Below are 24,892 nucleotides of genomic sequence, written 5' to 3'. Positions count from 1 at the left end.
AAACTTTTTAATTTAAACTTATTCTAAATAATTAAACCAAAAATAAGAGAAATATTATATTTATTGTATATTTAACACATATCAATGAAAGGTCGCCTTTTATAGGATAATTACAAAAAACAGTATAAATATGTGTAATTTCTTTGTGTTTATATTGTAGTGGCGGTGCCCCTAGTATCTAGGGGCCCAATATTCAAAGAAGCTTGGAAGGACAAAAAATAGCCTAAAACCATTATGTGGCCTCTTTGAAGATACCCTAAAATGAAGTATTAAGTCGGTTTAGAATTTATCGAAATCTTGAGCTGAAAATATTTTTTTCTAAAAGCTTTTCTATAGTTGGAGCAGGTCCGTGCGTCCATAACGTTGCCTTTTTTCGTTAATTTAGAAAATTTAGTATTGGCATATCGATTTAAACAGTTAGGTATGATTTACGAAACGTAGCATCACTATAATCGTTACCAAAAAGTCCATTTAAAACATGCTGATTTTAATATTTTGTCAACAACTTTTTGTATGATTTGATAATCCTACTGATTCCTATTACTACAAGGTACAATGTTATAAGCGAAGCATCTCTTTAATAATGTTAAAAAATTTAAATGTCCGAAAACAGTTAAGCAGTTTTGCATCAAATAAATTTATAATTTGATTAGACTTAACATTTATATTCTGATTATTCAGTGCTGACACTCTACAAGGTTATTGTTCGTTTGTATTTCTTTCTGATTGTAGAGCTTCGCTTTTATGGATTCTATCTTTCTTGTTTTATTTAAAAATAATCACCATTCAACATTCATAAAAGAAAACAATATAGAATTCCAACACTGTTCAAATTGACGTCATAAGACTTCCTGTTCCTGATTACACCTTTAGGAGTTAAAATAATATGTCATTGTTATACCATATTTTTTACAAAAATTCATGTTTAAAATGGATAGGATAAATTGATCTTAGCTATCATTACGGATGATAACAAAATGAAGAAAATCTTAGCTAAAATCTTTTGTCATTTGATCGAATGACCTTCTTATAGAATTGATAAACAGAGCAGTGCAGCTATCCTAAAAGAACAAGATTTAAGCCTGTTAATGAGTCATGGTATTCCGCTGGCTTCAAAAATAATCTTTATGCTTATGACCAGAGACATACAGAATGGTGTACCCGACATATTGCAAAATTAAGGGGACTGAAAACACCTCATTACACCCATCTAGACCCCCCCTTGATTTACAATGGTCTACACCTCCCTGATACACCACCCTAAAACAGCCAAGGGGATGTCAAGGCGCGTCAATTTTCAGGTCAAGTAACTTTTTTTTTGACTTTTTAAAATATTGATTAAGTTCAGATTTTTATTTTAAAAACATATACTAAAGATTTTATGTTTCTAGTTCCTACGGATTTTCGGTTTTGATCAAATATCGCACTCAATACCTCTCTGAAAATAAGCGGCTTACAAAAACTGCAGGTCCCTTATCTTGCTGGCTGTTACATGATTAATTGGGCAATTAAGAACTTCCGTTCATATAAAATGGGTAATTACAAAACAAATAAAAACCAATGCATGATGTTTTCTTTGAAACAAGGATGACAACACATTTCTATTTTTAATAAATCTTTGATCTCATTTTTTGGGTTATAGTATCATGATAAAATTTCCAGAAAATTATGCATCTACTCTTTATGTTTATTTCGCAAACATCCATGACGGTCGGTCTGCTTTTAAGCTGCCTTTTGCCCCCCCCCCCCTTCCGAAGGGGGAAGGCGAAGGCATGGTGTAGGATAAATTCATTATCAAGTATCTTTTCCCCACCCCCTCTTGAATTGGTCTTGTTAGAAAAAAATCTGTGTTTAATCAAAATCTACCCCCCACTAAATCAAACTGCCTACCTATCGAACAAGATTAAAAACAGTTTTTTGTAGCCCCGAGATGCCAAAGGCAGGGGCTAAATGATTGTAGATTTTATGTTCATAGAAAAGTGTATAATGAATATAATACTATATTGGACATAATTTTTCAGCTTTTAGCTTACCTATTCTATTGACATCATAGAAGAGGGAAAGAGAATTTCACATTCTTTGGTATTTTTGGTCAGAATTTCAAAACTCTTGTGATTAATTTACTGCATAAAAGTTGAGGAAGCTAAGCATTTAAATTTGCATAATATCCTATGCGTGTTGTACAGCTATTTCCAACATCAAATATGATTTGCTAAAAATGGATTGCCTATTTTTCCCTAATTTCCAAAGTTGTACAGCAGATAACCCAATTATTGCAAACGCTATTTTCAGCTACTCCGATGAAAGGGAAAAGCGATATAAACGATTTATTCAATATACATTAAAAATTTTAATTTTTCAAATTTTAATTTTTTTTTGGAAGTTTGTAGGTAGCTTTTATAGCTAGTAGTAAATATTGAGATGGAACGCGGAAGCTAGGTACACTTTCGGAAACTAAAATTCAGTACATCTCAAATATCCGAAGAATATACGTCTATGAACTTGCTAAATATGCATAATTTGTATATACTGTTCAAATATATGTAGAACCAATTATTAGTCTTTTAAAAAACGAAGCATTTCTACACTATGGGACAGTTAGGCGCTCTCTTCATTAATCTAATCAGGTTAGAATTGTCCTATCAAACTTTTCATGGTGATTCCTTGCAGTAGTTAAGGAACGATTCAGAAAGCGTAGCAACTCCCCGTAAGTCCATTTTAAACATGTTGATAATTATTGTTTTATAACTTTTTTAACAACAATTATTTATTTGCTTTTGGAATATTGATTTATAGGACAACAAAGAACAATATTGTAAGCGAATGATCTCTATAATTAAGTCCTAGAAATGTAAGCATGTTTGAACTCTCATACATTTATTTTCAGATTATTCAGTTCTGACACTCTTCAAGTGTTAATGTTCGTTTGTCATACCGTTTCAGAGCTTCGCTGTTATGGATGTCATCCTTATTTAAAACAGGAATATAGGTAACAAGTGTCTGTGCCTCTTGCCCTCTTTTTTTGAAGAGAGAAAAACGAAGCAGAAAAATAGCCTAAAACCAGCCTACAACTTCAAGATGAAATTTTGTTATTAAAACATTAATTTATCGTGAATTGTCCAATATTTCTATTCCCGATAACACCGCTTAATAAAGTAAATAATAAAATTACATTGATAAATGCAAGCATTAGGTAAATACTGTTATATATATAGAAACCTCATTTTTAATTTTAGTTAAAAAGTTTTTTTTTAAATTTCCAGGGTTTTTTTTGGGGGGGGGGGGTAGTGGGTGTCCCACCCCCCCCAAAAATTGAGAAAACTGTTATCTTATGTACTTAAGTTTGTCTATCTGTTGACTGTAACAAAAGATCTCACTAACAGTAACATGGAACTAGGTCTAGGGAATGTTATCTAAAATCTATTTTGAGGGAGGGTCCTCCCAAAAAATCACATCCCACGAAAAAAGTTACATTACAACAAATTTTTGGGTTGGTGGGTCGATTACAACCTCCACCCCAACTCAGCCATCTTAAAGGTGGCCCTATAAAGGTTTTAGGTTATTTTTCTAGGCAGGAGTGTGTTAACATTCCCAATAGTGGTAGCTCATGAAAATTTAAGGTGAAAAAAAGAGATATACAAAGAATAGATGAACAATTTTTTAATTGGACCATTAGAACCAAATTATATTAAAAATCTGTCCCTTAAACTGTTGATTTTCCAAAGATAAATGCTCACTCTCTAAATGGGATTGAAATATATGTGACTAAAGTTAAAAACAAGTCTTATGTATATTATTGTCTCTTATTGACCATCTTGAGTAATAAAACTATTCTAGACAACTTCAAAGTGTAAAGGAACCTTGAAACGGCTGGAATACCCTGATATACAAATACATAGGTAAAAATGTACGTCTGAAAGTGGTTAATACACCAGGTTTTTACTATATTTTTTTTCTCGTATTCATTCGAAACCGATTAATATCTGGTGGAGTAGAACCGGTTCACATCAATACGAAAACATTATGTCTATAATCGTATTATATCCAGTTTTTACGAATATAAAAATGTACAATCATAAGATTAAAACCAGTTTTTTAGCCCGTGCGTTCGGCATCTCGGAGCTAAAAAAACTGTTCTTTAATCTTATAATTGTACATACATTTTATATCAGCTGTTGAAAACTTAATTAGTTTAATGGTTTTATAGAGCCTAACCGACAACAGAGAAAACTTACTAAATTATATAATAGGAGTATAAAGGTAAAATATCCGTATAACAATAATTTTCCAAATATGAAGGTACCAATTCAGTTATAATTGGGTAGTTCATAATTGAACACCTTTAAGCAATTACAATACAATCAATAAGGGACAAACTCCTCCAAAAAAAAACACAGCGTATAAAATTTACATCAGTTTCAAAGTAAAGCTTTTCTATATTAAGGGTCGGTCCGTCCGTCACGGACAGTTAGCGTTTATAACAGGTTGTAATTGCCAAACTTTGCATGTTGATTCTGTAGAAGTTAGGTACAATTTAGAAAGCGTCGCAACTCTATAATCATTCTAGAATTTCCATACATCCATTTTAAACATGTTGATTTTTAACTCTTTTAACAACAAATAATCCGATTAATTTGTTTTTTGGATCGAATACTGATTCCTAGGACAACAAAGTACAATGTTATAAGCGAAACATCTCTATAATCAAGTTCGAAAAATGTAAGTATGTTCTTAAACAAAATACAGTACAGAAGGACATACAGACAGACACAAGGAGTCATAGTAAAATAACTTTTCTCTAAAAATTCTTTGTTTTTTATTTTCATTTCTTTGTGATAAAGAACTTATCACAATTAAGAAAAGCTGCGCTTTTAATTGAATTGAATAAAATGTTGGATGGATATTGATAAAATAATTTAATATTTTTTACAATAATAATCTATATTTAATTTAGAATATAAGTAATTATATTTATATTTATGGTTAATAAATTGCCTCACCAATCCAATATAATTTACTAGTTTATTTTAAGCCCATAGCCTCTAGGGCCTTGTATAAAATATAGTACATGTGGTGCATCTTCAACTTCATCATCTGCATCATAAAAAAATGAGGGAGAATTTTTTTTATTTTTGGGGGGGTTGGGGGTGTCCCAAGCCCCAAGAAAATAGCCTAAAACCACCACAGAACCAGTAGGTATATTCCCTGAAGATTAGAATCCGATCTATTCAGTGGTTACCGAGATCTTAATGGACATACGGCCGGACAGACAGACATCAAGCTAATTTGTATTATAGGTATAATCAATGAAGAAAATAAATATAAGACAATAAGCTGTTTCGATTTTTTTCCCGCCATTAAAAATGATATTGCAGCTGGAGCGTTCTTCATTGCTTCATAAGCTTTTATGGAAAGTTTTATAGGCCGCGTATTTTCTCATTAGTTGGCTTGAAAACTTTAGGTATTGTTTATTAAATCTCAAAGGTTTTAACAAATAATATTATTATACATAAGGTGTAATTTTGATTAGTAAGTAGATCATTTTATATCGTCCATTGTCTTATCCCTTGGTAACTTGTTGTAAAGATTAAAACAAGAAATTGAAACAAACAGGGAGGGAGGTGACATTGGGCTGTTTATTACACCAGTCCTCCAAATTTTTCATAATAATGTTTTCTTAATTGTTGGCTCTACAACTTTGGAGACTTGATTGGTTGATTCATTAGGTTGAGTTTCAATTTTTTCAACCACTAATTGTAATCTTTATAATAATGGGTAATTGTGTGTATTGCATTGAGAATTTAAATCGATTTATCCTTCATTGTCTTATCCCTCTAGATCCCTGAAACAAACAGATTAAGTTTTCAGATTTTAGCAATATGAGTCCATTATGGAAAATACTGTTTGCTAGTATCATGTTCATAGCCTTCATTTCATTGCAGGTTACAATTTTAACAAGGGAAATCATATTCAAAATTTTCGCAGGAAGGCGAAGCGTTTGTGTTAGGTTCGTTCGTCAGCAAAGGACAGCTTTGATTTTAAATTCCAATTAAATTCAAAGCCTGTAAAAGATTACTGTAACAACAAGGCATGATTAGGAAAGCATATCAACTCTAAGATCACTACTTCCAAAGTTCGTAGGTCTTAGAATGTCTTCGGGATCTATCCCTTTCCACGGAAAGAAACTCCACTTGTTAGAATTGGTAAAGCGTCTATTCGTCCGATGGATATTAGGTTTTCGACTCTTTGATTGTACGACATTTGTCTGGTAGTCATAACTGTCCATGGTAATGAGTTACGAATGTTTGTTGGCCAAGGCATTACCTCTACTCTTACTATTGATGTCACCCGCCTGATATAACAGCAGTAAAAATAACTGTTACCAATATCTTAATTAACATATTTCTATTTAGGCCTTCTCGCTGATAAATAAATATTTGGATAAAGAAGTTTTAGTTACCTCTAAAGTTATTAGGTACATTAGATATATTTTATATAAATGCAGCTACTCTTCAACTTGTTTGTATGTCTGTTAGTCCTTCAGTCTTACAAAAAGTAAGAATGAACCCCTCCATCCTTCTATATTACGTTTAAGAGGGAGGAAGCTAATTGTACAATTACATCCTGTTATAAACAGGTTTTGGGTTTCTTTTTTTGTCTATTAATATTTCTCTAACCACTCATTTAAATTGTGAAGCTTCATGTAGTTTTTTTTTGCATAAGAGCCCCTATATTCCAGGGGAACCATTATACCAAAAATTGCTTTATGTTTTCTTTCTGAAAACCTCTTGATTACCCTAACTTTAAAGGAAGCCTGCAAGAAATACCACGCTTTAACTGCTGAAAGACTGCCAGAAGTAGACCCAATACCCCAAATTTGAAGCCTTCAGCTTCAATAACAAAAAAGTTCTAGGCATTTTAAAATGACATTTTATGTACAATGAAAATTTTGAAAGATTTTCATTGCTTCATATTTGGGTAATTGGGTCTACTTGTGGCAGTCTTTCAGCAGTTAAAGTATTACTTGCAGGCTTCCTTTGAGCATCATTTTTGGTAAAAGTTGCGCAAATGTTAAACTCGATTTTTCTTTAAATCTCTTTTTTTTCAAGAGAGGGGAAGTTGACTGCTCCTATTATGACAATTTGCGGAAGTGTTTGTAAGTATTTTCGGACCTTCACACAAAGTACACCATCCCCTCCCCCTGAATTATTTTTAGATGAATTGAAAATAGGTGTGTAGTTTCAATATATTTTTTAAAAACGGGGGGGGGGGGCGTTATTAGTGCTTAACAGGTACTTTGTGTGAAAGCACACAATTTTCAATTGTCTCTTTATTTGAAACTACATCAATAAATAAGAAATCCATGATAAGCTGTTGTTATAAAAACTGTCGGAATAGAACCTCTGATGGGTCTTTTTCGACTTACTAAATTGAAGAGAATCTAACCATATCAAACAACGAGTATATAATCCGCAAGAATTGACCTTTATTACCAAATGTAAAAGCTTTTGATTGAAAAACTATAACATAATAACAGTTATTAGATACATCATTATAAGCAAATTAATTGTAAAATAATATCACCTTTAGCACCTCGGGGCTAAAAAAACTTTTTTTTTTTTTATCTTATAATTGTACATTCTATATCCGCGGAAAGCTGTTTATAATACGATGCGAGAAATAACTATTAATTAAAGTAGTAAGGTTTTTTATCTGTAGCTTAATATTTCGATAATTAATGAACCAATTAAGCTTTCAATTTAAACGAGGTCCCAGGATGGTTTTAGGCTATTTTATGTTACAATATAAGTCTTTGGACGGTTTTATGCTATTATTCTTAGCCTTTCTATTACAAAGTCTTAATATGCTAGGGTCGGAGCCCAGGGAGTAAGGGAGGGGACAATGGATCGAATATTCAATTTTTAGAAGTCTCAGACTTTGGGGACAGGCTTAAAGGGAACATGCAAGAATTTAGCAGTTTCTAACCAATCTTGGGGACCAATTATGAATGACGTCACGCAAAATCATGCATAATCTCGCGGCAAACTAGCGCGTCAACAAAAAGATAAACAATAACAAGCAGACAGAATATTTTGATTTTGAAAATTATTTTGTAAATTGAATCATTACATTTTTTAAAAGCGCGAAGCTTTTCTATAATTAGGGTCGGTCCGTCCGTCCGTCCGTAACGGATAACTTTTTTCGTTAATTTAGACATGTTAGAATTGTCCTATCGATTTCAAATTTTGCATGGTGATTCTTTTAGTAGTTAGGTACGATTTAGAAAGCGTAGCAACTCTATAATCATTACCAATATGTCCGTACGTCCATTTTAAACATGTTGATTTTTTTACTTTTCTAAATAGCTTTTTTCATTAATTTAGGCATGTTAGAATTGTCCTATCGATTTCAAATTTTGCATGGTGATTCCTGTAATAGTTAGGTACGAGTTAGAAAGCGTAGCAACTCTATAATCATTACTAGAATATCCGTACGTCCATTTTAAACATGTTGATTTTTAAAAACATTTTTAACAACAAATTTGTATGTGACCTAATGACCCGCGACCGTGGCTCAACACGTAGCGCATCCGCTCGTCGTCGGGAAGGTGATAGGATCAAATCTCGGGCCGACACCGCGTCATAACTAAAGACGTTAAAAATAGTTCCTACTGCTGCTATGTCAGATGCGCGACATAAATAGTTAGAGTAGGGGGAATGCCTTGGCCCAAAAACAGGCGCAACTCGTTACCATGCACAGTTGGGACTTCTTAAACAAAGGTCGTGCATCACAGAGAGTTGGTTGTCTGATGGATGTTACTTAGCCTAATATCCTTGGGTGTTTGGACAGAGAAGGGTGCGTTAGTCATCCTTAGTTCTCCTGGATTGCTGGACCAGGACCTGGACAGTACATCAAGTCGATAAGGTCCGGTACTGCAATCCTGCCCGTACGAGGTAATCTAAGGTAATGTGACCTAATTATCCGAATGGTCTGATTTTTGGTATACTGATTCCTAGGACAACAAAGTACAATATTATAAGCGAAGCAACTTTATAATCAAGTCCTAAAAATGTAAATATGTCCATAATCATTATCATGTATAAAGCAGTTTTTCAACAAATTTACTTACAAGTTTGCTTTGACTCTTATACATTCGCATTCTGATTATTCAGTTCTGACATTATACAAGTGTTAATGTCCGTTTGTCCTTCCATTTCAGAGCTTCGCTTTTATGGATGTTGTCATCCTTGTTATATATAATTCTTGTTTAATGTTAATTCATTCCGATTAGTACGTTGTAGAAAGAAATTATATTAAGATTATTAGTTATTATGAGCAAAGCCTTCCTATAATTAGGTCCCGCACATTTGTACGTCCGTAACGGTTAGCTCTTTTCGTTACTTTAGACTTGTTAGATGTTTCTTATTGATTTAATGTAAAGGCAAAAGTTTTTTGTGTTTAGCTTAATATTTCTGTAATTAATGATCCAATTAATTTCAAAATTTTAGGGAAAATTCACGAAGTCCTGAGTTGTTCAAGGTTTGTTTATCATTAAAATCTCAAGATGGTGTTATTTTATTTTTCTGTCCTGGATGCTAGGAGCGCAGCTACTAGTTATCCTAAGATATGTTACTTAAACCTTAAGATCTTTAACCCTTAACGGTCGGGGGGGGGGGCGTTGAACGCCCCCCCATCCGGTTTTTTCTATCTCATTTTCTGTGTGTGAAAGATAAAGAGCCCAAACTGCTTGACTTTTTAAGTATGGGTATGACACATAACTGAGAGTTGGAATTTTTTGAATATCTCCATCCTGGCGGGCACAGGATGCCAGCAAACCTGGCAGGGTCATCCAGGTAAAGAACAAAAATATTTTTTTTTTTTTTGACTAAAACAAAGCATTTTATCATACCAAAATACTAAAAAATCATCTAGTAGTACATCCTTATATGAAATACAGGTGTTCAAGTCACTTTCAGGTTCCAGGTATGATCCTGCAGGTCCTGATCCTCCAGGTCTCCAGAAATCTTTAAAAGGCTCCTGTGGCCGCAATTTTTGACTTAGAGACTTCAAATTTAAAACTTAAGCTTGTCTTACATGTCTACATAACGTATTAAAATTTCATGAAGATCCGCCGCCGTTTTCCCGCCGACTGCGGCGGCTGGCAGCTGCCAAGTACAGCTGCGGCCGCTGAAATTTATATTTTGATATTTCTAATGTAAAATTTACATAAAGATAAACATTTTCTGGAAAAAAAATTTCTTCTAGCTTCAAAAATAAGAAAATTACAGCCGTTTGAAATTTTTAAGTAAAAAAAGACCTAAAAACAAATGTTGTTAAATAAAAGGGTGAAGGAAGCGAAAATTGACTTAGACTTATAAAAGGTCGGAAATTCAGTATCAAACAGGGGACTTGCACAAAAAAATTTAGCCCTCTAGCTCTAATAGGAACTGAGATAATAAGGGGGGGCGTTGAACGCCCCCCCCCCCCACCGATTAAGGTGCGGCAAGGGGCCCGACTGTAAAGGGTTAAAATTAAGATGTACTTATGTTCTCAACTATCTAATTATGTAGTATGAAATTTTGACGCAAGGTATCTCATTTTTATTTCGTTAAATGAAATAACTTGAGTTAAAAGTTCTGTAGGAAGGTAATTTTTTTAGTAAGTTTTGTAATATAATTTATTAACCCTTAACGGTCGGGGGGGGGGCGTTGAACGCCCCCCCTTCCGGTTTTTTCTATCTCATTTTCTGTGTGTGAAAGAGAAAGAGCCCAAACTGCTTGACTTTTTAAGTATGGGTATGACACATAACTGAGAGTTGGAATTTTTTGAATATCTCCATCCTGGCGGGCACAGGATGCCAGCAAACCTGGCAGGGTCATCCAGGTAAAGAGCAAAAATATTTTTTTGACTATAACAAAGCATTTTATCATACCAAAATACTAAAAAATCCTCTAGTAGTACATCCTTATATGGAATACAGGTGTTCAAGTAACTTTCAGGTTCCAGGTATGATCCTGCAGGTCCTGATCCTCCAGGTCTCCAGAAATCTTTGAAAGGCTCCTGTGGCCGCAATTTTTTACTTAGAGACTTCAAATTTTAAACTTAAGCTTTTCTTACATGTCTACATAACGTATTAAAATTTCATGAAGATCCGCTGCCGTTTTCCCGCCGACCGCCGACTGCGGCGGCTGGCAGCTGCCAAGTACAGCTGCGGCCGCTGAAATTTATACTTTGATATTTCTAATGTAAAATTTACACAAAAATAAACATTTTCTGCAAAAAAAATTTCTTCTAGCTTTTAAAATAAAAAAATTACAGCCGTTTGAAATTTTTAAGTAAAAAAGGACCTAAAAACAAAGGTTGTTAAATAAAAGGGTGAAGGAAGCGAAAATTGACTTAGACTTATAAAAGGTCGGAAATTCATTATCAAACAGGGGACTTGCACAAAAAAAATTAGCCCTCTAGCTCTAATAGGAACTGAGATAATAAGGGGGGGCGTTGAACGCCCCCCCCCCCGACTGATTAAGGTGCGGCAAGGGGCCCGACTGTAAAGGGTTAAAGGCTTTTTCATGTCTAAGCTTTTTAATAAATACAATAAAAAAATTTGGGTAAAAGAAGTTGTAAAAGTAAAATGGTATGTTTTCTTAATTTTCCGAAGTTTAAATAATAACAATTATGGAAATGAATTGTAAACAAGGATTTTGATCTCTAGAATCAAGGCTTGTAGTAAAGCATCAGTTTAAGGATGGTGCATTTCGAATTAAAAACAATTCAAAAAGTCAAAAATTTCCACTAAAAGTTGCTATATTGCAAATACTTGTTTAATCTGGAAATATCTGGGTTTTCAACCTTAAAGGGTCACAACTATAAAATTGAATTAACTGCCCATTGTCCCCTCCCTTACTCCCTGGTCGGAGCCACTAGGCCTATTATACAAAGTAGTATTTTTTTCTTCTTCTGTATATTAAGGTCACTTAAAATACTGATCCCAACAGAGACTGCCATGTAAAAAGTTTTTCTGTTTAGATGGTTCTAGTTGGCAGCTTCCTGATGGATTGGACAGTTTTACATCAAAAGATGAACCTACCATGGAACAAATTTGTCAAAGGTTAAAAATTTTTTTATTGTAGAAGCAAAAGTTTGTCTCAGCCGTTCGTTTTGATGTACTGGTCCAATCTATTTTTTTATATGTGTACATGATTTATTTTTTACGCTTCCACTTAAAGTTAATACAAATTCCCCATAACATTATTACGAATTAATTCAGTTGTTGCTAACAGGTAGGTTGACACCTATCTTTTTTGAAGTACATTAATGTTCTTTTAGTAGTGTAAGTTACTCTTTAGCTTGGGTCAGTCCGTATATGTATATAGGTGTGTGTTAAAAATTTAGATTTGTTGGAGACTATTATAGCAGTGGTGTATATTGTGCACAATTTTTTATTTTTTTCCCCTTCTAGTTTTTTCCAGAAAGGAAGGGGATAAAAAGAAAAAATATTTTCAGATTTCTTTATTTTATTCATATTATCCCCACTCCCAAATATTCTTTCAGTTTTTTATTGGGGAGAAAAATGGAAAAAATGCTTTCATTTCTCTTAATTTTTTACTTTTTTTCCCCCAATCCACATATTTTTTACTTCTTTTACCCCCCCTTTAGCAGGGTCAAAGTTTCAAAATATACTCCCATGTATTATAGGTGGAGGTTTGATTTTTTTAGTGCAGATTACTTTAAAAGGAACCATTTTGACTATTTTATAACAAGCAGCCAGATCACTCCTTAACTACTTTTTGGCCGCATTATGTTACTATTTCCCAGCTTTTAACAATGAAAACCACCTAGACTACCTTTTTAGATTCTCCAAGTAACGAGCATATTTTTAGCAGTTAGCTGTCAGATCAATATTTAACTGCTTTTTTTGGCACAGATAATTGTAATAAAACTACTTTCCAGCTGCGTTTGTGCTACTTATAAACATAATTGTTTTTGTTTTAGTATGAATATTAGCGACTTAGAGGAATGCTACAAAACAAAAACATTGGAATTAAATGAGATCATCAAGGTCAGTCATTAGAATATCATGTTGTCGATAAAAGGTCAGCCAATTACACTTTTTATTTAAGCTTTATTGTCGACATAGTCATAAACCATTAAAACTGCACAGGCAAAATGTGCTTTAACACAATGGACTCATAATAAAGTAAAAGGATGTTTGTATATTTGTCTGTGCCGAAGGATCTTGCTAACCGCTGAACCGACCGGGTTCTCCTTAACAGGGTAGCTTCTAATAGGTCCCAGGAAGGTTTATAACTTTTTGGGGGGGGAGGGTAGCACCACCCTCCCAAGAGAAACCGCCTCTAAAAAAAATTATCCTCCTCAAAAAAAATTTTTTTTACTTTTTAAATCTTAAATATAAATTTTTAAAAATGGGTTTTGGAATTCAACTCCCTCCCTCCTCAAGTGTTTAATAAAGTGAAACATGTAGCTGGATAAATTGACGATCCCCCTATTTAACCCTCCTTAACCCATACCCTCCCATCCTTCTGGATGAATGAACTTGATAATACATTATGTCCATGTTAGCAACTTCAATTGACAAAAACTTTTCCACATTCATAATATCCACGTATATTAAGTTGTTAACACATTTTAAAAAAATATTGTTATATTATCTATAAAATTTTTTAAACAGCTGTTTGGCTATATTTTTCATACTCATTTTCTTCTTTATCTATTTTTTTTTTAAAATGTTGAATTTATGCAAAATAATTATCATTAATTTTAAAATTATCCAATTTAAAACGTAATATATGTTTTTAGGTCAGTTCAACGCATTCACTTTTTTAAGCAAAGCCTTTCTATATTTAGGCATATCCGTCTGTCCGTATTGGTTCTTAAATCTAATAGTGTTAGAATCGTTCCAACCATATTAAATGCAGATACCTGTAAGAAATATAACAACTCTATAATTAAAAACCAGAAAGTTTTAGACATAATGATAAATTTTTAAAATTTTGAATTGAAGTTTTAATTCTAAGACTATAGCCTACTGTATTTCTATATAATTATCTAATAAAACGTAATCACTTTTATATTTACTAGCGGCTACGCCCCTAGAGGCCTCTAGGGGCACTTGAGGAGGAGAGAGTCGAATTTAATAACCCAATTTCTTATTTTAGATTTTAAAAGAAAAATTAAATTTTTTTTTTTTTTTTTTTTGGGGGGGGGGGGGCGAAATTTTTTTTTATTTTTTTTGGGGGGGGGGTGTTGTGCTCCCCCTCATTTTTAATTTTAGAAAAAAAAATTTTCGGGGGCGATTTTTCATTTTTTGGGGGGGGGTTGGGTGTGTCCCACCCCCAAAGAAAATAGTTATAAACCTTCACGGGACCTATGAGAAGCTACCCTGTTAAGGAGAACCCGATCGGTTCAGCGGTTAGCGAGATCCTTTGGTACAGACACACAGACACACAAACACACTTACACACAAACACACTTACACACAAACACACAAACACACAGACAAACAGACATCCTGTTACTTTAGTATAAGGATTATTCTATAATAACCCATAATTTTTCTTGTACCAGGGCTTGGCCTCCGCGCTTTAGCTGTGCATAAGCCTCAAATTTGAACCCACTTGTGTGCAAAAACAATTCCATAAAGATGGATTGTCTGTTTGGGAACAGGTTCAAACAGATGAATTTCAAAAATGATCATTTCACTAATGCTATAGAACTTTTTGCCTACTAACCAAGCTTGACTAAAGCTGACATTTAAAAGTTTAGATGGGTATATACATCTTTCTTTAACTATCTACACCCCCCTTCTCCACGCTCATGGTGTCAATGCTCGAAAAAATTCCTATATTTTTTTTACTTTATTTTGGTACTAGCGGCTTCGCCCCTAGCCTCTAGGGGCTTTGCCCCATGAGGTAATTTTTAAAAAAATAAAAAAATTCTAGTGCTGCGCAGTCGCACCATAGTCTCCCTAGAATTTTTTTTTTTGGGAGGGGGGGGATTTTTTTTTTTTGGGGGGGGGGGGGGGGGTTGGGGGTGTCCCACCCCCCAAGAAAACAGCTTAAAACCACCACAGGACCAATAGGTATAAACACTGAAGAGTAGAATCCGATCGGTTCAGTAGTTACCGAGATATTAAGGGATTCTACTTTGTATTATAGATAGTCCCTATCGTGACAACGCCACATAAGGGACGTTTCGTCCTATTCTCACAGTAGCGTTTGATAAGCTATTTTAGGTTAGGATAGGTTAAGTTAGGTTAGGTGATTGCCCCGCAGTGTTAGGCAATTGGCCCCGCAAGCTTAGAGCCCCCCACAGGGGCTAGAAATAGGAGAAAAGCTACTGTAAAAATATGACGAAACTCCCATTTAGAGGCGTTTTGTCACGAAAGTGACTATACCCCTTTATTGTTTTAGTTTGTTGGAGACAAAACTGGAAAATCTCGGATCAATAATTCTGAAGATATTTCTACTCACTACCATACTTCTGCAAACGGAAAGTATGTACTTTTGGGACACAGCAAAGCTACTCTTTAATCTAATTACTTGCCATGCAGTCTTTGTGCTTATACATAAAACTTCTAGTTCCAGTGTGATTGTTACCATTACCTCGCAATGTCAGGATTTTTTTTTCCATTTACTATCTAGGGAATCTGGAGCATCATCCACTTGTAATGGGATGCGGTACTCTAACACCCCAGGATATATTAGGTTAAGTAAAATCCAACAGACAACCAACCATTAAATTGCACGACCTTTGTCTGAGAAGTTCTAACTGTGCATGGTAATGATTTGGGCCTGTTTCTTGGCCAAGGCATTCACCTCTACTCAAACTATGTATGTCACGCACCTGATTTAGCAGCAGTAGGCACCATTGTTTAACGTCTTTAGTTTTGACGCGGATGCTCTACGTGTTGAGTAACAGTCACAGGTTTCAGTATGATTAACAGTTACTTCATTCCTGTTCTTTATGTTTAATTTAATGTAATATGGGAGTTTAATTTGTATGCATTTGACTTCAACAAAGCGAGCGAAAAAATAAATAAATTTTGTTCCATTATTAGCTTTTTATTAATATTATAGGTGTCATTCGATCCAAATAAAAGATGACTTAAAAGCTCACATGATTAAGTAAGTATATTTTGACTAACAAAGCTTCTCTATAAATATGACTTATCTTTTACTATTTAAGAGAAAGCTTATTATTTTAATAAATGTTTTGCTGACAACTAATCTACGTAATAATTACTTCCCGGAGAAGGTGGAAATATCATTCCCATATAAACGACCCCTTAAATAGTGGATGTAAATATTCATTTATTTCCCTGGTATGATCATTTATATCCCTGGTATCATTTAGAAGATTTTAATTTTTTTTTGGAAGATTTTAGAATTTTTATTAATTACTAAAAGAAAGAAAATAATACCAGGGAAATAATTGAAATTTAAAAACCAAAATTAAACCACATTTTAGCATAAAAATGAGTTTTTGTTCAAATGAGAATGATATTCCTATCCAGTTTTTTGTAGGAATGAATATTTTTTACCCTCGTGAATAAACCCATCATTTCCTCGGGTAAAAAATATTCATTCCTAAACAAAAAACTGGATAGGAATACCCCATTCCTTTCCTGGAAAACGTGGGAATATCCTTTCTTTCCCAGGGACCGTGGGAATATTAATTCTTTTCCAGAGACATCATTTCTTTCCTGGAGACTGCGTGTAAATAATTTTTGTGTGTATAAACCATTGCATTGGAATATCATTTCGCTCATGTCAATCTTTTCTTAGTCCATAAACTTTCTAATTTATTATCATTTTAGTGATGCCGTTGTTCTTGCAGTGAATGAAACATTTGTTGGGAAAGGATTTTATTTGTTCTTTCATGATCCACAGTACTATATGATGGCTACAAATCCGTTATCATTAAAAACGGCTCAATTCAGTAAGTTTTTTCTTATTTGCATGAGCTATTTACTGTGTCAATATTAAAACCGAAAAAAACCTTATTACAAAGTTTTTTTGATTGATTGAAATTGCCACAAAGTATTGGTTGAATTCAGTTTTCTTGTCTTTGAAGTAGTAGTGTATGACTATATATATGTATCTTTTATTTAACCCTTCATTTTGGCCACAAAATATATTGTTTCTTTTTTGTAAATTGGTTATCTTTTGTCTGTCTGTAAAGTCCTCGCTGACTTCTAGATAAATTCTCTATTCATTTACTAAGGGATGTTTTAGGCTATTTCAGTCCTAAATTGACGTCTTGGGATGGTTTTAGGATTTTTTTGTATCTTTGCATTAAGAGCCTCTAGTTAGCATCAAAGTCACTGGCCTAAGAAATTTCAATGGCCTTTTCCAATAATTTTTTTCTACTCTAGCACAAATTGTGGAACGAGACCGAGAGAATGGTACTTTTAACTGGTATTATCTAGCAGCTAAGAAACATAATAATATGGAAGTAAAATCAGGTAAATAACTTTCAACAATTTATGGTCGGTAAACCTATTTATCAATAGTAGCAAACTACCATAATTTTTATTGTTGAAAAATATTTTTTTGGGTGGTGAGGGTATATTCTGTTTTTTTTGGTTGGGGAGAGTGTTGCATCCCTTGAACCCTACAGCCTCTCCTTTACCAATTAAAAATATCCGTGAAAATTGTGGATCTCTACGAGATCTTATTGTACAATTCACCAATATAATTAAATATTTAGGAGTCCAAGTTTGTAATAAAGATGAGAACTACAAAGTCATGGACTGTATCAAAAAGTCAAGTGTAAGTATTATTATCAATTATCTTTTCATTGGATAGGACAATTGGGGGGTTCCAGGTGCAATTGCTCGTCAAATTGTGAAGCTAACCTACTCCTATTTGGAGTTATAAGGGATCCTCACTTTAAAGAAAAACTCTAAGAGTTGTAAGATCTTTCTCTATAAATATACATTCAGAAAAATATCCTATTTGTTTATAAATGGTATAGCTACTGTGACCCTAGCATCTAGGGGTTCTATATCCAAAAGTGGAGGTGGGAGGCAAAAACTTTAATAAAACTATCACATGACTTAATTTTCAAAATAAACTTACCTAAACAGAAGAATTTGATAGGTGCAATGGTAAGCTTCTTGGAGATGAATATTTTACACAATATTTAATTTATATAATTATCATATTCTTTATTTAAGGCTGAAAAAATTGGATGTACCCCATTTTACGATCCAGAAATAGAAAGAATCCCAAAATGTACAAAGACTGAGGAATTAGCGTAAGCAAATTACTTAGTTTTCAGTATCCGTTCTTTTGTCTGTCTGAAATTACTAAAATTTGATGTATGAAAATGTTTACACGGGTTATGAAGTTCCTTTTTACTTGATGAATGTAATAAACAGGATATGATGAGCTAACTTTCTGTTTCATCTTGTTCCTTTCTTAAACTTTATTATCATTGGGTGTAATTGTTCTTTATAGTAGTAAATCTACTTTATAACCGATTGTGTCCTCTATGTCTGTTCCACTATTTGGTTACTTTTCTTAGTGTAAAACTTTCATTCAACCTAACAATAGTAGCACAAAAGTACTGATTGAGTTTTTAATTATATGTGTTACTTTTATTTTATATATAACATGGGGTTAGTCAACACTCACCCAAACGATAGGGGCAAATATAATCATAACTTGTATTTTAGAGCTCATGAGAAAATAGAATATTTGATCTGGAATGAGGAGAGAGCTGTCATAGAAAACAGTACTGGATGCCTTCCTCCTTGTTCTTACTAGTAAGCAAACATTTTATTTATAGAGTTAGAAAATATTTATATATACTCTTTAAACAGCCAATAGAAAAACAACAAAACAATCCTGATTAATACTGGTTAGAAATTAAACAGATTTACTTTATATTATGATACTTGATATTCATTTCAAACCAAGTAACATGAAAAACTTGTGTATGAAAAATTACAAGATTTTCTTCAATGTGATTTCTGCTAGATAATTGTCTATATCCCAATAGGTATTTTTCTAACCCACAAAATCATCTTCTTTGGTAAATGTAACAAGGATGACAACATCCATAAGTAGCAAAGCTAAAAATTATGAATGGATATTGGAAAAAAAATTTACTATAGAGCAGTGTCATACAATAATCATTATACCTGATAAAATAGAGAAATCACGAAGCTTTTAAAATCATGCAACCTTTAAATCAAGTAAACTTAAAAATCTAGGAATCGATCTAGCACATCAATTAATAGGCAAATCTTAATGAAACTTGATGTAAATATGTAGAATATGAGCATATTCAATCCCTGATAATTTCAGCCGTCAATCCTGAATAGGAATAAAGAAAACCACGAAAACCTAGCTCAATCTAGCTCCCCAATTAATGAACAAATCTTAACAAAACTTGCAAAAATATTTTTAATGTAAAATAAATAAATCTCTGAAAGTTTCAGCCATCTATCTTAAACAAGAATTGAGAAAATCATGAAAACTTGAAAATCTAGGAATAGATCTAGCACCCCAAGTGACATATTAAATAAACAATTAAAGACTAGATGGGCATATGTCATATAAATCTCCACTAAAAAATTCAGCTGTCTATCTTGAATTGGAGCCGAGAAAATCACGTTTCCCCCATAAAGTTATTGACTGACTTACTGACGGACAAAGTGAATTAAAATTTATCCTCGCTACTAAAAACCTAACCATTGTTTTTTTAGTGAGTATGAATTTGTGGGCGATGTTCAAAGCTTTGTTTCTAAAACTGACGTTTTTGATACTTTTATGATAGGTTAGTTAATTATTTTTACATAATCCTAATATACACCACAAGCATAAAAAATTTTGGAGATTTTTTGTTTCAAGGTGAATTTTTATACTTTTCTGGATTGAAAAAAATATCTTTTTTTTATGGGGGGGAGGGATATTCCCTCTAGATTAACTTGCAATCAAGCCAAGTTAATCCACCATTTACACAAAATATTTCAAGATAATGTGGAAAGCTTTCAACATTTAGGTCCCTAACTCTACAGGGCGCAAACCCTACGGGAACTTTTGTCAATTCTTTACAAATAATTATATATAAACACAGGTTATTTTTTAACATTTTATTGATGGAAGACAATTGTTTCACATACTTCTTTCTTATTATTTAGTCTATTAGAAGGAATAGGATTCAAAATACAAGGACATATATTTACTCTTTCTTTACACATCTTAATTGGAACTGTTGATCTATTTAATAGTGAAACAATTGTCTTCCATCAATAAAATGTTAAAAAAATAACCTGTATTTATATATAATTATTAAATATATCATCAGTTCCAATTAATATGTATAAATAAGAGTTAAAAAAATATATGTCTTTGTATTTTGAATCCTTTTAATAGACTTAAAGTTAAGCAAAAAGAAAAAAGTATGTGTTAAAAATTGTACCCCGCGCAGGGGTTTTTACAACTCATATCCTTGTTAGGCTTGGTGGGGATTTGTATCTTTTTATGAAAAGCGGTAGGCGATTAAAGGGAATTTTTAAAGAGAAAATAGGTCAAATTTTATCATGTGCAGTTACAATTTATTACATACATATTATATAAAAAAAATACTGCATTGGATATGGTTCACTTTGAAAGAAGATATTTGTCTCTATGTGGGCACTTGCTGAATATTTCATTTCTGGTATTTAAAGTTTGTATGTTAGATTTGAAAGCTTTCATTATTTGGAAGCTTTCAGTCAAGCAAAGGTTACATTTTTCTTTACAAATATTCTAAATAGTATATGAAAAATCTGAAATGTACTTTTTAAATTAATTCTTAATTAGGATGGAATTTTGTATCTACTGACTATGAAGAATTAAAGGTGATGTTTTAATTTCACTTTATTATAAGTTTCAAAATATTAGAAAGATTGTAATCTAATAAAATATTTAGAAAATTAGTTAGAACTTAAGTAAATAAGATTTTATAGGACTATTTATGGACATATTTTTTATTAAAAATAGCCTGTTTAAACTATTTTGCACGGTTTAATAATTTTTTCCTCTTCTTTCTCTATTTTTTCTTTATAACATTCTTTTATTTTAACCTGCCATTTCAAACAGCTTTCCTTCAAATGAATATAATAGTCTTTTTTATTCAACAGAGAAATCACCATTAAATGCACAATCACAGAGCGAGTTTATTGCACCTAGTGTAAGGAATCATTTCAGGAAGGGTTGGCTTACCCCCCAGAGTCTTTTATTGCGGAGTTTGGAGGAACTTTGGGCCTTTTCCTTGGATTTTCTTTTATGAGGTAAAACTTTTTTTTACCTGTAGCAATTAAGGAGGGGTAAGAGGGGGGGCGGGTGGATAAGCATCTGCACATCTATTGTCATTTAAACCATGGCTCGCCAGTCGCGCGTCATCCGCGATAAAGCCTCAAATTTTTATCGTATAGTTCTATCTGCTGTAAAAAATATCTACACTTCTCTACAGAAGCTATAGGTCTCGGGAAGCTAGACTCTTTACTCACGAAAGAAAAAGAGAGGACTAAAATGGTCGTAAATTGTCTACTAAAATGTTAAGAAACTGCTAATCAAACAAACATATACGTTGCTAATGGATATAGAATATGTGGATATTGTGAAAGATTCGTGGACACCCTGATAAAATGTCTTTACCAGATAGATAATATGACGATACTCCGTATTACTTTAACCCAGCACCTCCCCTGACCATGGAGGAACTTATTCACCAATATCTGAGGACTAGATTAGCAGCCTGAACTGACGACAAAAATTCCCTGTCACAATATCCACGTTTCTACATCCATTTCTTTGCAACTATTGGATATAATAATTCTTTTTTTGTTTTTCAGTATTTACGATTTGGTAGAAATGTGTTTTGAGAAGGCAAAATCTGCTAAAATCGTTCACATTTTAAATTAAAATGATTGTGAAAGATTTATTTAGACTTTGTTATTGAAAATTCAAGAAATATATTTTTATTAACTTTAAGCCTTCCTTGTTATTAATCAGTTATTAAAATAAAAAATCATAAGATTAAAACCATTTTTGTTAGCTCCAAAAAACCAAAGGCATTGGCTATTAAATTCTATAACTTTTATTTTATTATTCGTGGGAAGTTGTGTACAATAGGATACGATACTGGTTTTTTTTCTTCAGTATGGCTTGGAACCAGTTGTAATCCAGCAGGTATCAATCGGTTTCAAATCCATACTAGAAACATTTTTTTGTATAAAATATATTTACATTGGGTAAGAAAGCATAAACCTAAAAATTCAAAAATAATCATCAGAGCTTTTTTATTGACTAGCGGCTTCGCCTGTAGTCTCTAGGGGCTTTGCCCCAAGAGCTGATAAAAAAGTTAAGGTGAAATTTGTAAAAAAAAAGACGAAGGACCAAGGAAATTGTCTACAAAAAAAGGACCAAGGATATCTCCCACAAAAACAAATAAAAAAATGGGGTTAAGGATTTTCTTTTCTTTTTGGGGGGCTTGGGGGTGTTCCACCCCCTCAGAAAATAGCCTAAAACCACAACAGGACCAGTAGGTATATTCCCTGAAGAGTAGAATCCGATAAGTTCAGTGGTTACCGAGATCTTAAGCTTCAGACGGACGGACGGACAGACATCAAGCTACTTTGTATTATAAATTACTGCACTATAAAAAGCTTCATGTCCTGGGTATACAAAAGTCAGGCCATTATTATCATTTAGAACACAATATTACGTCCAAAACGCATTAAAATATGATTTTCAGAATATCATTCTTTTACTGTGCAATGAAAGTCTACTAACTACGCATTTTCTGTTAACTGATAATAAGGGCTTGAGAGGCTTGGCGTACTTGTAATATACTTTAAATAACAGTTAGGGACATCAAACAGAAGTGCTTATACTTAAAATGTAAAATATCTAAAGGAAGAGTTTAGCGGGTTTTGTCGTATCTTCAAAGTTGCTTTTCTCCTATTGATTTTCACTGAGAAGGGCTCAAACCATGCAGAGCTAATTTCCTAACCCTGCAGGGCAATCATAAATATTTGCCTAGCCTAAAATAACCTATCAAAAGCAACTGTAAAAGTATGACAAAAACCACTACTTCCTTTTCTTTCAATGATACAAACTTTTTTTTCACTATAGAGCAATGGAAATCAATTTGAGGGCTTCAATAGTTATTTCTTGCATTGTATCATAAATAGCTTTCTGTAGATATAAAATGTACAATTTTAAGATTAAAACCAGTTTTTCTTGACCCGAGATGCCACAGGCAGGGGCTAAACTGGTTTTAATCTTATGATTGTATATTTATTTTATATTTTATACATTTGTATTAAAATGGATATAATATGATGCTTGACATAATTTTTTTTGTATGGATGAGAACAAGTTCTAATCCACCAGATATTAATCAGTTTCAAATAAATATGAGAAAGGGATTTATTATCAATTAATGGAGCAATTATAAATATTTATAAAAATTTATTTAAATTGCTGTTAAGAAAAATTTAAAAGGTTAGAAAAGAATTTTGTATCATAGTTGAAAAAGGTTGTTCTGCTATAATGGTTGATTCCAAAAATTTATGAGATTTCCAGATATTCAAATCACCCTACATCCCATGGTAATGTACTTTTTCAGATTATATTGTTCTTTTTTATATGAGATATGTTGTAAAAGGTAATATAGCTTTATCACGCACACAACCTTGCTGTAAACTTTCACTTTTACAAGCATCTTTTTTGAAGACAACAAAGTCATTTGTGGATTGAGCTTAAAAAAACCTTTTTTGTTCTATAAGTCTCAGCAGACCCAACTGTTTAAAAGATACATGCATTGAAATGTTATTCTGTATGAATTTATTTGTATGTGCGCATGTAAAATGACTGCACATGTATACTTACTGCAAGCATTCAAATTGTTATGTATTTGTTATTATTTTCTGTGAAGTTAATTTTCATTGATTAAAAACAAATGTTTTCACAAGATTTCATAAATATTTTAGATTATGAACAAATGCGTCTAGATATTTAGTAAGTAATGATTATTTAATAAACAGAATAATGATTAAAGCTGGCTTTAAAGGTTCATATAAAACAAGGATGAAATAGTCCATAAAAGCGAGGTTCTGAAACGGTAGGACAAACGCACTGTCACCACCCATTTTAATTTTTACTAGATTCTCCTTATAAATTTATTCAAATTACACATTCACTAAATTCTTTCATCAAGGGGTTGAATTCCCACATGTCAAAATATGTAAGGATATTAATTTTGCAAATCAATAAATACAAGCTAAACTTTTTGTTTAAAATACATAAATGAGGTCAAGATTAGAGGAATATTGAGTGCACACTGTGCCTTGTACTATTTACAAGTGGGCATAATACGCATGTACTTTTCCTAACTATTACTTTTATTATGCGTTTTATTTCTTGTTGAATAGATAGTGTAGATCTAGATAATTAATATGACCGCATAATCTTTCAAATTTAAGTAGGGATACAAGCAGATGAACCCTTGGGTTTATTTTATTTATATATGATTCATTACAATAAAACAAGCTTAAAGATTTCCGAAAATCTTCACATTATGTAAAAATCTGTACACTTTCTAAATAAAAGTATGGCTGAATGTTTATAGATTTTATCTATTTCTTGTTGTTTCAAGTTTCCTACTGTTTTTATTCATGAGATGTTAACACAAAAGATTTAGTTACCTATTTCAAATTTAGAAATCAATAACGTCTTTCCTAGTCCATGAAATTTTGATGCTTTCATTCAATCCTTTTTTGGGTCAGTGAGACCTTTCATGTTTGAGACCTTTGATAAAAATAGATTTATCTAGTTCTGGTATGTGAATCTCTAATCCTGCGGGGCCCACAACT

General features: G+C 32.7%; 1 protein-coding gene across 1 annotated transcript; it reads left to right on the top strand.

The window, feature by feature from the left end:
- The first annotated feature begins 5,856 nt into the window (after positions 1-5,856).
- LOC145305876 (uncharacterized) lies at positions 5,857-22,007 on the top strand. The gene is made up of 16 exons (XM_080147716.1): positions 5,857-5,942; positions 6,414-6,475; positions 7,110-7,156; positions 12,028-12,109; positions 12,994-13,060; positions 15,432-15,514; positions 16,098-16,145; positions 16,838-16,959; positions 17,396-17,485; positions 17,731-17,792; positions 18,200-18,279; positions 18,701-18,790; positions 19,736-19,806; positions 20,835-20,872; positions 21,222-21,304; positions 21,869-22,007. Exons 1-16 carry the CDS (start codon positions 5,880-5,882, stop codon positions 21,936-21,938), a joined length of 1,158 nt encoding a protein of 385 aa, XP_080003842.1. The 5' UTR covers positions 5,857-5,879; the 3' UTR covers positions 21,939-22,007.
- Positions 22,008-24,892: the final 2,885 nt, after the last annotated feature.

Source organism: Acartia tonsa, chromosome 14 (assembly GCF_053477335.1).
Source record: "Acartia tonsa isolate MP-2025a chromosome 14, ASM5347733v1, whole genome shotgun sequence".
NCBI lineage: Eukaryota > Metazoa > Arthropoda > Copepoda > Calanoida > Acartiidae > Acartia > Acartia tonsa.
The sequence above is the reverse complement of the archived record's forward strand: the minus strand, read 5'-3'. Positions and strand labels throughout refer to the sequence as shown.

What these genes read in the sequence shown, in the direction of transcription:
- LOC145305876 (XM_080147716.1), top strand. Translation starts at nt 5,880, where the DNA reads ATGAGTCCATTATGGAAAATACTGTTTGCTAGTATCATGTTCATAGCC. An exon ending in ACAAAGACTGAGGAATTAGC is followed by an intron (nt 18,280 to 18,700) that starts GTAAGCAAATTA and finishes CTTGTATTTTAG; the next exon opens with AGCTCATGAGAAAATAGAAT. An exon ending in CTTCCTCCTTGTTCTTACTA is followed by an intron (nt 18,791 to 19,735) that starts GTAAGCAAACAT and finishes TTGTTTTTTTAG; the next exon opens with TGAGTATGAATTTGTGGGCG.